Genomic DNA, 14,242 nt, shown 5'->3' on the forward strand with positions numbered 1-14,242 from the left:
TCCACCCCCGGGTTTATTTCTGCTGTCATTTCACCAAAGGAAGATACTCACACATCAGTGTGGTAGCTAGAAGCTGTGGGATAAGCTTTTAAAGGCTGGACATTGGTAAAGTGCACATAGAGTAACTTTTCTATTTTTATTTTTTAGTACCTGTAATTGAATCATATGAGAAGCCTATATTGCAGAAAAAAATTAAAATAGAACCTGGGATCGAACCACAGAGGACAGATTATTATCCCGAAGAAATGTCACCCCCTTTAATGAACTCAGTGTCCCCCCCGCAAGCCTTGTTGCAAGAGTAAGTATACTGAGGTCTGCCCGGCGGTTGCATAGCAACGTGCATCTCAGAACTGGAATGGAAGCCCGAGCTTCCGATGAGGGATGTCTGGTGGATTGCTAGGACCGCCTGGCGGTTCGGGGCAGCCCCTGGGCCAGATGGACTCCCTCCACAGTCACTGTGCTCTGTTACACTCCTTGGGTCACTTTTCAGCGAGTCAGTCACCCTTCATTTTGCCACTTTACCCCTCAAATCATTTTTATCCTGTTTTTTTCTGTCCTTCCAGACTATGTGTATATAGTCCTCCCATCATCTTTATCCCAGTGTGGATTGAATTTGGTGTTCTAGATATCCCACTTAAGGTTGGATCCTGAAAACTCTTTATGGGATCACTCATCGTCCTTCCTGTTGTCGGCGCTCATAAAGCACAGTGTTTCTGTGATGGGGTATGGCTTTGATCAGAATTTTCAGGCCAGCCACAAAAGCCCAGGGAAGATTCTCCAAAACCAGTCCTATGGCAACAGAAAGTTGACCATATTGCTCAGAGAAGCTTGGCTTTGAAAGAGCTCTTTCTTCTCCAGTCTTTTTCATTCTGTGTGCCCTAGAATGTTCGGTCTGCTTTAGAAAACTTCAGTAGGACGTTGACACTGTACCCATCAGCATCCGGGCACCTGAACAGTGGTTAACTTGCTGTCATGTGAGGGTGTCACACACAGACTAAATAACATCATTATTGTGGTTTGCACCATCCTTGACTTCTCCCGGGGGCTGTGCTTGCAGTAGGTACAGACATCGTCTCTGGCCCAACATCTTTGATCCCCCCTCTGCTCTCCACCATGTGTGACCTTGGCCTAGCCACTTGCTCTTTTGCCCCTGCCTTCTCTTTATTTACATTATTGGTTTTAATTATTTTTCTTATATTATGGTCCTTTCGACATTGGGTTTAAGGACCAGCTGTCTAGTATAGAGGAAGTCTAACAGTTATTGTCTCCTCAGACTCCCTTCTATCACTTTCCTCCCCATATCACTTTTCCTCCAGCTTTTCTGCCCCCCTTTCTACTTTATCTTCTGCATTCCTCTCTCCCTTACATAAAAAATTCTGTAACAGAATATGAATTCTCTGGTTTTAGAACAGCTATTTTATGGAACTTCAAATAAATTCTGGTTGTATCTACATTCAGCCCAAGTTGGTACATTCATAATAGCTCATGGGTTAATTATCATTTGAACCAAATTAGTTTTTTTGGGGGAGAGGGTGGGGGAGTTCATCCACTCCCTGATACACGAGAGGAGAATCAATCTCCTGCCCCAGCCGCACCAGTAGGGAGCCTATCTGATGCTCTTTTCATTGTTACCCTTCACAATTGCATAGCACTCCTTTCCCACAAAATTTAAAAAAAAAAAAAAAAAAAAAGAACTTTTCCAAGTGTTTTCAAAGGAGTTATTTCATTCTCCCAAAACAAGCATGTGGGAGTCAGAGCGAATAGAGACCTGATGAGCCAAGACATGTGTGAGTCTGCTGTAGTCACACCGTTAACAGGAGCAGAGGGGACCTGGGCCGATCTCCTCCTCCCAGACGTGTGCTCTGCCTGCCGTTTTTAGATCATGTCGAGCAAATTACATCTGCTCCTGTACTTGACTGAAAGGAAAAACAGGCCAGCCAAAATGGGGGGCTTCCCTGATGGCTCAGTGGTAAAGAATCCACCTGCAATGTAGGAGACATAGGTTGGATCCCTGAGTCAGGAAGATCCCCTGGAGGAGGAAGTAGCAACCCACTCCTCTTGCCTGAAAATCCCATGGACAGAGGAGCCTGGTGGGCTACAATTTATGGGGTTACAAAGAGTCAGACACAACTTAGTGACTAAACAACAAACCAAAATGGGCACAGCTGAATTGCCTCTTTTTTTAGAATGACAAATGTCTCTACAAAGTAACTGGTACCCTGGCTTAACACTTGTAATTGTTCCTGAACAGATGATAAAAAAGATGCTCTAAAGCCAGCCACTCACCAAGAGAGGGATCCATTGACTATAAGGGGTATTCCAAAGTCGAGGTTATTGTGAATTACAATCTAACACATTTCAGAAGAAGAATATTTGAAGGCAATATTCTGTTCTCCGAATGCTGCTGAAAAGAAAACGTCTATTATTTTAAGTAATGTTCTTTTGATGATCTTGCATTCAATGGCTTTTAATGATTAATGAGTAATGTGCTGCTTCTAATGCTGATCTAAGAATGCATTTTGCCTCTCAGAAAATTGAACAGAGTAGCCACAACTGGAACATGTACTTTTTAAGTAATTCTCTCACAGATGTGATTAAGTAATGTCTTGGAGTATGCCCAGTAGCAGCCCACATAGGAAACCAGCTAGCCAGGAAAGAATCACTGGAAACCAAATGCCTGGTACCATTTCAATGAGGCAGCCCCAATGATATGTGTCTTAGGAAGCCATTCCTTTTCAGGGGAGGACTACAGTTTGAAATCCATTTTGCTTGATCATAAAGTTGTAGCTTTAGAATTATTTATAAAGTCACTCAGATTCCTTTTGTTATTTATCTATATGTATGAAAGTGTATTTAGAACAAAATCTTGTAGATCAGATTTCCCCACTGAGTTGTGTACATGAAACTGTAGCAAACCTAACAGGGATCAGCTTGGACTTCCCTGATGGTCCAGTGGTTAAGAATCTGCCTGCCAATGCAGGGGACACAGGTTCAATCCCTGGTCCAGGAAGATTCCACATGCTTCATGGCAACTGAGCCTGTGGGCCATAAGTACTGAGCCCATGAACCCTAGAGCCCGTGCTCCACAATAAGAAAAACCACCTCAATGAGAAGCTCTTGCACCACAACGAGAGAGCAGCCCCCATTCTTCTGTGAGTAGAGAAAGCTTGTGAGCAGAGTGAAGACCCAGTGCAGCCATAAATAAACAGTTGAAAAATAAAAAAGAGGGATCAGCTTAATTCAAAACAATGACCAGGTCTCTGGTATTTACTAGGTATTCTAACTTCTTGCTTAGAAAGATCTCAAAACAACCTCCTTAAAAATAAGCCGTGAAGAGAGCAAGAAGGGTGAATGAAATCCCAAGATCCTGAACCTCAACCTATACCAATGTCTGGCCCCTTTCAAGATGGACTGCTGACCCCTCTCAGAGTATTACTGCCTTCCGATGCTGCCAGCATCTCTTTATCCTGGAGTAGATTCATGATCTGGTGTTAGGACATGCCCCCCAAAATTCCTCAAGACTAGACAACTGTAAGGACGAAGTTTGCAAGTGGATTTCTGAACCTTGAAATATCAACAGCTGCTGCTGAGCAGATTTTTCATCTGGACCAAACGTTAAGGGCTTCGTGTGCATCACTCACAGCGACCTTCTGAGATCCTATTCAGTTCAGTTCAGTCGCTCAGTCGTGTCCGACTCTTTGCGACCCCATGAACCACAGCATGCCAGGCCCCCCTGTCCATCACCAACTCCCGGAGTCCACCCAAACCCAAGTCCATCGAGTCGGTGATGCCATCCAACCATCTCATCCTCTGTCGTCCCCTTCTCCTCCTGCCCTCAATCTTTCCCAGCATCAGGGTCTTTTCCAATGAGTCAGCTCTTTACATGAGGTGGCCACAGTATTGGAGTTTCAGCTTCAGCATCAGTCCTTCCAATGAACACCCAGGACTGATCTCCTTTAGGATGGACTGGTTGGATCTCCTTGCAGTCCAAGGGACTCTCAAGAGTCTTCTCCAACACCACAGTTCAAAAGCATCAATTCTTCCGCTCTCAGCTTTCTTTATAGTTCAGCTCTCACATCCATACATGACCACTGGAAAAACCATAACCTTGACTAGAAGGACCTTTGTTGCAAAGTAATGTCTCTGCTTTTTAATATGCTGTCTAGGTTGGTCATAACTTTCCTTCCAAGGAGTAAGTGTCTTTTAATTTCATGGCTACAGTCACCATCTGCAGTGATTTTAGAGCCCAGAAAAATAAAGTCAGCCACTGTTGCCACTATTTCCCCATCTATTTCCCATGAAGTGATGGGACCGGATGCCATGATCTTAGTTTTCTGAATGAGATACTATTAATATACCCATTTTACAGAGAGGAAACTGAGGCATGGAGAGTGTAACTGCCTTGCCAGGGGTCACGAGGACCATCAGTGGTAGAGCTGGGATTTAGAGCTGAAGCTCACAGCCTTTTAGGGTCCCTTTTTTGAGGCTGACATTTTCACAAAGTGAGTAACTGAAGCAATGATCATCATTACTACCCAGAAACTATTAGATGCCCTACCTGTAAAATCTTAATAACTGGGAGAGACTTCTGAACTCATCTGGGATTCTCTCCCAGTGTCCCAGAAGCACATAAGATACATTTAACTGTTCATTTTTTTTCCTTCAGCACTGTTTCCTGAAGTTCTTTTAAGATGAAAATTTTCAGTCAGTGACATTAAAGTTGAAATTTTAAAGTAAACGGATAAGCTTTTCTTTTTATTGAAGGATCTTCATAATGGGCTTTTATTAAAAAAAAAAAAAAAAAAACACTCTGTCCATAATTCTCTTCGCTTACCTACTTTCCCTGTTACTTTTACGTTTATATAACTGAAGTCCTTGTTCCCTGCCCCATCCCCACTCCCGACTAGTTCGCGTTCCTTTTTCCATGTATCTAAACTGGCTAAACTTCATTCTTCCGTATAGTCCCTCTAAGTATCAGGGTAGGAAGGTAACGTGATACTCAAAACTGACAGTTTTTAAAAAAAGGGAAATAATCACAGTTTTCTTTGCTCATAATTGAGAAATAAGTAAGGTCACTCAAGGTAAAATGTACCTTTTTATTCTCTTCCTAGTCACTTCTTCAGGTGCCTGGGAAAGTTGTTGATAAGAGATGTATTTATTAATATATTTTTACCAAGATAAATAAGTTTTATTTCAGGAACTAAGTATTATTTTCCTTTCCACCAGTCTTTCCCCCATCCCCCCCCCACCCTGCATATGTTCTTGCATAACATTTTAAGAAATTTAGATTCAGATTGAAAAGAAGCAGGAGTCTTTTGTCACAGAGACCAACTACATAAGCTTGTAATGTATCAAGTAATTAGTCATTAGGGAAGCAAATGGACGGATTAGAGCTTGTTAATTACTTACATCAATCAGCAGAAGCCTGAGAAAAACTACAGATTTTTCCTGGCTCTTCCTCATCTGCCATTTCCACCAACTTCCTCTCTGAAAAAGAGGAAGTTCATAGTAATGACGTTCAACAGGATTTGATTTCAACCCCTCCCGCACCCCTGAAAGGTATGAAGGCCCAGGAAAAGGCGGGTGTGGGAGAGGAGCCAGGAAGGTAGGGAGGATGGCAGGCAGCTGCTCAGAGCCCCGGAACGGCACCTGGGTCCTGGGTGAGGCGCTCCCTCGCCTGACCACTAGCCCTGCTCCAGGTTCTCTCCCATGGAGGAATAATAGTGACAGCAGAGGTCTGAGTTTGTTAAGGCAGCATGCCAACTGCTTTTGTTTTTTTTTGAAGATCAAAATCAAATGTAAGCCTCTTTAAGAGACTCAAACTAAACGCCAGTTACATAGAGGATAAAATACAGATTCAACCTACAGTGTGGTTGCCTGAGACTTTGGAGTTCGACCTCTTAGGTTTTCCCCGAAAGAACAGTAAATGGAAACCAGAGCGGCCCGTGAGAAAACAGTACAGTGTTTAGCCTCCAACCACAAAATTCTGCAAAGCAAATTTCTGTTGAGGGAAGACTCTCCCAGCACTCCACACCTCCCTCTAGCACAGCACCGAACCCTTCTTACTGTCGTTACTTATCTACATGTCTGTCTCCCCCTAGAGTGAGCTCCTCCAGGGCAGGAACCCTGTTTTTATTCATCTTTGTGCCCCGGTGCCAAGCACAGTGCCTGGCTCATGGTAGGTGCTCAGTCCATGTTTGTTGAATGAATATAGCAGTGCTTCTTGGGTTGATCAGCTAATTTCTTTCTGTTTATTTTGTTGGGTTTTCTGTTCGTTTGTTTCCGCCCAGTGTTGTTAATGCTTTTGGTAGGCTGAAGGCAAGGATCTTGCACCTCACCGTCTTGCGTTTGGCATTGCCTTTCCTAGGAATCACCCATCAGTCATCGTGCAGCCCGGGAAGAGACCGTTACCTGTGGAATCTCCAGACACACAAAGGAAGCGGAGGATACACAGATGTGATTATGACGGATGCAACAAAGTGTACACTAAGAGCTCTCACTTGAAAGCACACAGAAGAACACACACAGGTATTAAGAGACCCGCTTCATTTACCTCCTTAAGAAGTACTAGAAGGGAGTGTTAAACGTTCTGTCCTGGAGAGATTACCACAGTGAAATTTTTTCAGGCATCTTGAAAGTTGCCCTAGTCAGCTACAGCTGTCTCTCTGCAGCTGTGAAGAACGAAGTTGCTGCTGCTGATCTGTTTTTCTAATAGGACATAGTCAGGGTTCTCTGCGTAACAAGGTCCCTCACAACCACTTGCAGTCTCTGTCGTAAGAGGCAGAGAAGGGCAGGACACCTCCACTACGAGCAGAGGGGAAAGTGCCCTTAACCACAGGCCTGCGTCATCAAAGATGTGGCCTTCGTGTAGACTGTCATTTAATGAATGTTGTACATTAAAAAGCAGTGCTTCATGCAGAACAAGTAAATGCAGCAGTGTATAGAAATGGAATTCAGATGGAAATGGAAGTCATTGAAGGGAAGAAAAGTAAAGAGATATTGGTAATTATAATCTTCTAAAAGTGAGGGCGCTTGTATGCCATTGCCTGCCATATTTGTTCTAGGGTATTTTCCAGCTTGCCAGGTGTTGAATATAGAGCAGGCAGGCAGATCTTATAAAAACTGTTAAATAGGTGAAGAAAACATAAAGTTGTCCCCTGGGCTCGTGAACAAACATCTTAAGGAATTCGTACAAAAGTATTTTAAACAAACCTGAGTAATTGCAGTTGGTAGTGGTGACTAATGTTTATGGGAGGCCTCATCTGGCGTGGCCTGAAGTCTTCGATGTGAAATTCTAGCATAATAGTCATTTGCCTCTCTGTACATTTCCTTAACTCAGAATGTAGGGGTTTGGGGACCTTGTGAGTCATTCGTGTTAGGAATGTTTACAAAGAGAACAATCTGGGATTCGGAAGAGGAAAGGAACTAAAGTGTCTGGCCGAGTGGAAGTGAAGTTTTTTAGCACATCCTGCAGAGGAGGCAGAGGAACCCATCCCGCACACAGCTGTCCTTCGGCTTCCTCGCAGCCTTACTGTGGAGAGAGCTGAGGCCACAGCCTTGCGGTTAGGGGTCCCCCAATGGGCAGTGCCAGGCAGATTCAGGAATGCCTCCCCAGGGGCATGAATGGGACCTGAGAGGTGGGTGTTATCACATGCCAGCATAAGATTAAAAAGACATTGGGTATTTGGATAACAATTTAGATGTAGGAAAAATTACCTCTTACATGTATATTCTGTGTAATAAAGTAGGTAGTATAAATTCTGAGTATGTCATTGAAATGCCAAGGAATGGCAGTCCTTTAAGGTTTCTGGAAAACTGAGGAGATAGTAAATGGAAATGAATCTGTGATGCTCATTACCCATTATTACTAGTTTAAACAGGTAAAAGGGCCATTAGCTGCCTGTTTATTAGTAAAAACCTTCATACTGACTGTCCTTGTGACTTCCCCACAAGTCAGTAAGTGAAAGGCGCTGAGTCGTCCAAATCTTTGCGACCCCATGAACTAAACAGTCCATGGAATTCTCCAGGCCAGAATACTGGAGTGGGTAGCCGATCCCTTCTCCAGGGGATCGTCTCGACCCAGGGATCAAACCCAGGTCTCCCACATTGCAGGCGGATTCTTACCAGCTGAGCCTGTGACTCCCCAGCAGCGGTCTCTTTTTCTCACCTGTGGATTATCCTTGCCCAGGAGAGAGTTGCAGAAACCTGACGTCCCCTGACAGGGTGGGGAGAAATTACTCTGTTTTCATTAAAGCGTTATACTTAGGCATTGATGGTGTTGACTAACCAAAAAGCAAAATGCAAAATCCCTGATAAATATTTCAGTTCATAGGGACTAAGGGACTTTACATTTTTAGAAAACTACTGAATAAGAAAATCCCCACAAGACTTTTAATTTGGGCTTCTCATTGGATAATGCCTCAGGTAGCTAAGTTCCTAAGTAGGTTTACAACTTGAAGGTTAGCAAATACAGATCACTGTGTGTTAAGAACAGGTTCGTCACTACTATTGAGGGCAAACCCAAAATTATTTGGTAGCCCCTTAGAGTGGATTTCAGTGCCATAAATATGCTTTAAGAACTCTTAAGACCCACCCTTCCCCCTTTTGGGGAGCAGAAAGCCAATTACACATTAACACAGTTTCTTTTTCTTGTCTATCCCCTAGTGGTTCATAGGGCAGTATTATTGAGAAACAAATGTATGATCATATATTGGAAATAATGTTTGTCAAGAGCTGTTTTTCTTAACTTTTTATTTTATATTGGAGTAGAGCCTGTTAAAATGGGCTTCCTGGTGGCTCAGATGGTAAAGAATCTGTCTGCAATGCAGGAGATCTGAGTTCAATCCCTGGGTTGAGAAGATCCCCAGGAGAAGGGAATGATTACCCAGTCCAGTATTTTTACCTGGAGAATCCCAAGAACAGAGGAGCTTAGTGGGCTGTGGTCCATGGGGTCAGGAAGAGTCAGACACAACTGAATGACTAAGCTCATAGCCTATTAACAGTGTTGTAATAGTTTCAGATAGACAGCAAAGGGACTGAACCTTACATATACACATATGCATTCTCCCCCAAACTCCCTTCCCGTTGTCAAGAGCTTTGGCTCAAAAATATTTGCTGTCTTTAGTTGTTAATAGCGTTTTGCTATTAGGAAAAAACAATAAGCTCCTTTCCCCCACCTCTCTGCAGGAGAAAAACCCTACAAATGTACGTGGGAAGGATGCACATGGAAATTTGCTCGGTCTGATGAACTCACAAGACATTTCCGAAAACACACTGGAATCAAACCTTTCCAGTGTCCAGACTGTGACCGCAGCTTCTCCCGCTCCGACCACCTTGCTCTTCACAGGAAACGCCACATGCTCGTGTGAACACCTCCACCGCCCGCCTCAGCGTGGCCCCCCACCCTCCAGCTCGCTCTCTATCCTCCTTCCCATCAGCTAACTCATTTTTTACATGTACATTTTAATTTCGATTCAGCTGGTCTGAATCTGAATTTATATCATTCAAACTTCCATATGGTCAGTAGTAAATATCCTCTAATCCTCCCTCTCCTTACCACGGGTCAGACCTAAAGAATGTGAACACTTTTTTTTTTCCGGGGATGCTAAGCAAACCCTTCTTAGAGATACGTTTAATGTAATGAAAACAAGGGAACATGTAAACTAACATAACCAATTGTCGGTTTCTCCATGTATTCCTCAAGAGAACATCCAAGTAAATGTATTACAAGTACAGTATCCAGCCTGCTAGTCCTTGCCAGAGACACCCAGACCTATGTGCCCTGTGATCGTGTTTGGTGCTTCACAGCGAAAAGAAGGGCGTAAGCTTTCACAGATTAGCTAGACTTGCAGCCGGCTGTCGGGCTGGTACAGTCAGCTCTTCCTCTGTCCTTCACATATCTGGCTTGTCAACTTGGATTTGTCACTTCATCTAAATGTACATCCTTTAACCTCCTTTGTGCCTGCAGCTCCTTGGGAGGGCTTTGCCACCACTGGGAGGGGAGCCAGAGCTGCTGATTTAGGCGGGTGATGCCTGTCAGGTGAGGGGATGGATGCTCTATTTGCCTAGCATGGAGTTGGAGCAAATGGGCATGGAACAGAAGCAGAGCGGGGTGGGCAGAGGGGGAAGCCAGCCATGCTGCTGGGCAGGGGCTTTCTGGTGAGACGTCATCGCTTTGTAGCTGGGCAGAGCCTTCCCAGAGTTTCAGCCTCTATGCCTGTTCAGCTATGCAGAATCCTATTGCAAAGCCAGATAGAGTGGGCTTCTCCATACACCTGTCTCCATTTCTGCAGTGTCCTTCATGTGCATCACCAAGCATTGATCATAGGAATGCCACAAAAATATCTGCCCAGACATGCTAAAAAAAAAAAAAATCTTTTGGGTAAGGGTATGAATGGCCTTCTTTTACCCCACTTATTTAATAGCTTTTTTGCAAACAGGAAAACTTTGAGTGGTAATTGTATTCCCCTATCCAATTAATCATGGAAACTTCATACAGAAACTTTTCTGTTTGAGCTGCAGACTGCCTAATTGGCTGTCATCTGTGTTCAAAACACATATCATAAACAAGCATCTGCGAATGCTTTAGTAGATCCCTTCAGTCTAAGACCTGAGTGACACTATTTGTAAATATAAATAGTTGTGAAGCACACATACTTTTCTTTGGGGGACAGATTTCTGAAAAATCTGGAAAACCACAGTTCAGGGATTCATAAATGTAGCTCAGATTCCCAAATGTTTACTGTGGGAGCTGGAAATCTCCTATCATTATCACATATCCTATCAGAAAAGAACAAACTGAAAATGACTCGTGTTTATGTTGACGATTAATAGCACCATTATTTTAGGGGAAGTTTTTCAAAAGCAGGCTTTTGAGCACCATAGTGTAAATGCCAATAAAAATAATCTACGCATAGAAATGCCATTGGTCCTAAATTTGAAGAAAGTGGGCGATGGTGGTCTAGTGTGGGTGCAAGTTAGTACATGCGCGTTCATCCCTCGATAAAGGAAGGAGGAGCAGAGAGAAGGACGGAATCCTGAAGATTCATCCCAGCCACAACTCAGGATCCACCACAACCGTAACTGGGAGGAATACACTGTTCAGCTGTTTTTAAAACATCAGTGCATGAGTGATTCTGGAGGCCTGCGATCGTGTGGGGAGCTTACCTTGATTGGCGCCATGTTAATAAACGTGAGTGGTAGGGACTGCGCACCTAAGAGATCCCGCTTATCAGCCCTTGGATCCAACTGAAAGGCGATGTAGTTGAGAAATGCAGAGTAATTTGTATGTGGCACTTGGTTTTTATTTTCTCTATTTTTTTCTTAAGCACTGCAAAATTTGTTTAGAATATTAAACCATCCTTATGAGGCTCTTTTTTTGCAACTATGACATGAATTGAGGGATTTTAAAAAAAAAAATGGCTCTTGGAAAAGTAGGTATTGTCTATATTGTAGATGCTTAGTCACATTCATGCCAAAGTGTTTATAGCTTGAAATGGTTCTTCCACAACACACCGAAGAATGGAGTGCAAATAACTATTTTTTTTTTTTTATGAGCTAACCAATTTGTGCATGTTCTAACCCATCTTGAAGGTGGGAAAAGAGGCAAGAAAGGGTAGAAAACTGATCTTTGGATAATTAGCTTTGAGTCGAAGTCCAGCTGATAGAAAGCTTCATGGGTTCTCATGAAATTTAATGTGTGTTTGCTGTAACATATTCAAATTTTTTTCAAAAAAGCAAGCAGAACCCTGCAAAGACTTACAACATTACTATTCAGCCTGCTTAAATATGGTAACATTAACAAGAATACAATTCAACTCTGAAAATAAAGCAACCCAGGAAGCTTTTTTCTGTTCCCATGCTGGCCTGTATACTTCAGTTACCAATTGGCTGTTAACCAAATTTTCCTTCTTTATATATATTTGTATTTTAATATGATAGCTGAGAAATTTAGTATCTTAGTAATTTTTAGCTGTTATTGTGGAAGACCTCCAATACAAGATAAGGTACCCTTGAACGTGTGGTTTTAATGATATGCCATGTTGCTATCAATGGTGATTTTAATTTTGAATATTTTAAATTGATGAGAATGATTTGTAAACATGAAGTTGGTGTTGTATAAATTCTGTTGGTTATAGAATTTCTTTGATGATTATCCAAGTGTCATCCTGGGGCAGAAGTCAGAAAAATTAAATCTGCAACCATCATTATTTTAGAGTTCTAAAATGTGAACCTACATCATAAATGGGCATTAACATTCTAAATCACCTGGTTTGGAGAATGTGTTAGCAGCATAGCTATGTTCAACTAAGGAAATGGCTAAATACCAGAAGTTTCAAGAGCCTTGGAACAGATTTACAGGGGAACTCTATATGTATGTGTATATTTTATTAAACACCCATCTGCACTATCAGTGTTGCACTAATGTGGAATTTGAAAAACTATATTGCTGATACTGTATATCTGCACATCATTCCTGATTAGATTGTTTAAAAGACAATCTCAAAGGTCTGAGGTTTTAAAATAATTTGGTTGGTTTGAAAATATACAGTCATCTTGAAGGAGTCACTGTCATGCATGAAGTTGCTCAGAGTGGTCTTTATTCTCTTCTTGGTCAAGGTTAACAATTTCTAAATGATTGCAAATTCACTTAAATAATACATTTACAAAGCCATTTTACATGCATTAAACGAGGGCTACAACAATATTATGTTTTACAAATACTAGCACTTTTTTTTTTGCTGTTATGTACTTAGTGTTAGAGGGTCAAAATAATCTTTCTGCTTAGCATCTCTTAAACCATACCTGCAAATATAGCAGGATTATTACATTTACAGTACTTTAATACTTGTATAAACTATGCAGAAATTTTTAATAAAGTGTAATATATTTTATAAGCTAATAAGACTGAATGGGTAAAGGTTTTTAGCATGCATTAGTATACTTGCAAATACTGAAACATTTTGGTAATCTTTCTTACTAAAGATGTGAATGTTTAATGTTCCTTCTCTGTTTCTACTCTGTAGTCCAATGGGAATTCAGTAATGACATTTTGTCATGTCAAACTGTGAACATAAATTTGTACTGTACAGTCCTCATATACTATATACAGTATGCAATATATGTATTATATACTTGTTAATAAAACCATCAGAATATTAAATGTGATAATGTGATTACTATATATACAGTGATCACTAGGAACAAAACTTACTAGCAAAGTCACATGAAAGAGACTCTTACTTACAAATTTCAAAGTAAATCATCTTTTAATAGGCAATCATTAATGGAGGGAAAGGAAAGCAGATCTAACTGGGGGATGCACTATATGAGTTAACCTTAAAGCTGCGTCCCTGGTCTTGTGATAAGAAATTTTCTAAGTACAAACCATAAACGAAGACAAGCCAGCATGAACCTACAAACTCACCTAGTGCATTCTTGGAATATTTTATTATGGCCCTGCTGCTGCTGAGTCACTTCAGTCGTGTCTGTCTCTGTGCGACCCCATAGACGGCAGCCCACCAGGCTCCTTTGTCCCAGGGATTCCCCAGGCAAGAATACTGGATTGGGTTGCCATTTACTCCTCCCTATTATGACCCTAACTACCTCCAAAAAGAATTTTCCGTTTCATGTGTGTAATAACTTTTTAAACTTTTTAATAAAATCAAAATTCATAACTTGGACAGTGGGGAGTCAGGAATTATATCTGGATGAACATGATTTCTTTAAACCTTCAATAAGCCATGTCCATGGACACTGCTGTGTCTTTGTCATTTAGAGTTTCTAAGACAAAATGTCTTGCCCTCTCAGAATCCCTAAATGTAACTGAAGCTGGCTTTTTAGCTCTCTCAACAGCTTCCTCCAGCAGACTTCATCTTAGCATAACACAAAATAATGTCTGATTGGTGCTGGTCACAAGACAATTTCACCGGTTGGATGGGTGAAGGAAGATGGGGAGACATTGAAGTCAGTCTTCGAGTACTCTCCATCAGCCTACTCCAGGGGACTTCTCTGCTTTTATATTGTGATAGTTGGCTGCAAGCTCAAAGTATTTTATGTGTCTATTGCATTCTAATGGAATGTCACCTTGAATTAGTCCAAATGATTGGTTGCAGTCCTCCACTACATATGGGTGAGATGATACCACCTGCTGAGTTGAAAATGCAACCTAGTCATCTAAGGAAATACTTTGTTAAAGCTGGATTCTGCCTGAGTGAGTGATCAGAATGATGACAAATACAGG

The 14,242-nt window shown here is 41.8% G+C and overlaps 1 protein-coding gene across 4 annotated transcripts in view; it reads left to right on the forward strand.

Moving 5' to 3' along the window:
- The window catches only part of KLF3 (KLF transcription factor 3), a 35,615-nt gene extending 22,453 nt beyond the window's left edge, over positions 1-13,162 (forward strand). For 2 of the 4 annotated variants that reach the window (XM_065907061.1, XM_065907062.1), the window contains exons 4-6: positions 148-298; positions 6,368-6,528; positions 9,187-13,162. In XM_065907061.1, the coding sequence (XP_065763133.1) occupies positions 148-298; positions 6,368-6,528; positions 9,187-9,368 (494 nt within the window). In that variant the 3' untranslated portion in view covers positions 9,369-13,162. Of the gene's footprint in view, positions 1-147; positions 299-6,101; positions 6,179-6,367; positions 6,530-9,186 lie in introns of those variants that run through there. The other 2 variants (XM_065907063.1, XM_065907064.1) reach the window with 2 other exon arrangements.
- The last annotated feature ends 1,080 nt before the right edge of the window (positions 13,163-14,242 follow it).

This window comes from Muntiacus reevesi, chromosome 16, assembly GCF_963930625.1.
Source record: "Muntiacus reevesi chromosome 16, mMunRee1.1, whole genome shotgun sequence".
Classification (NCBI taxonomy): Eukaryota; Metazoa; Chordata; class Mammalia; order Artiodactyla; family Cervidae; genus Muntiacus; species Muntiacus reevesi.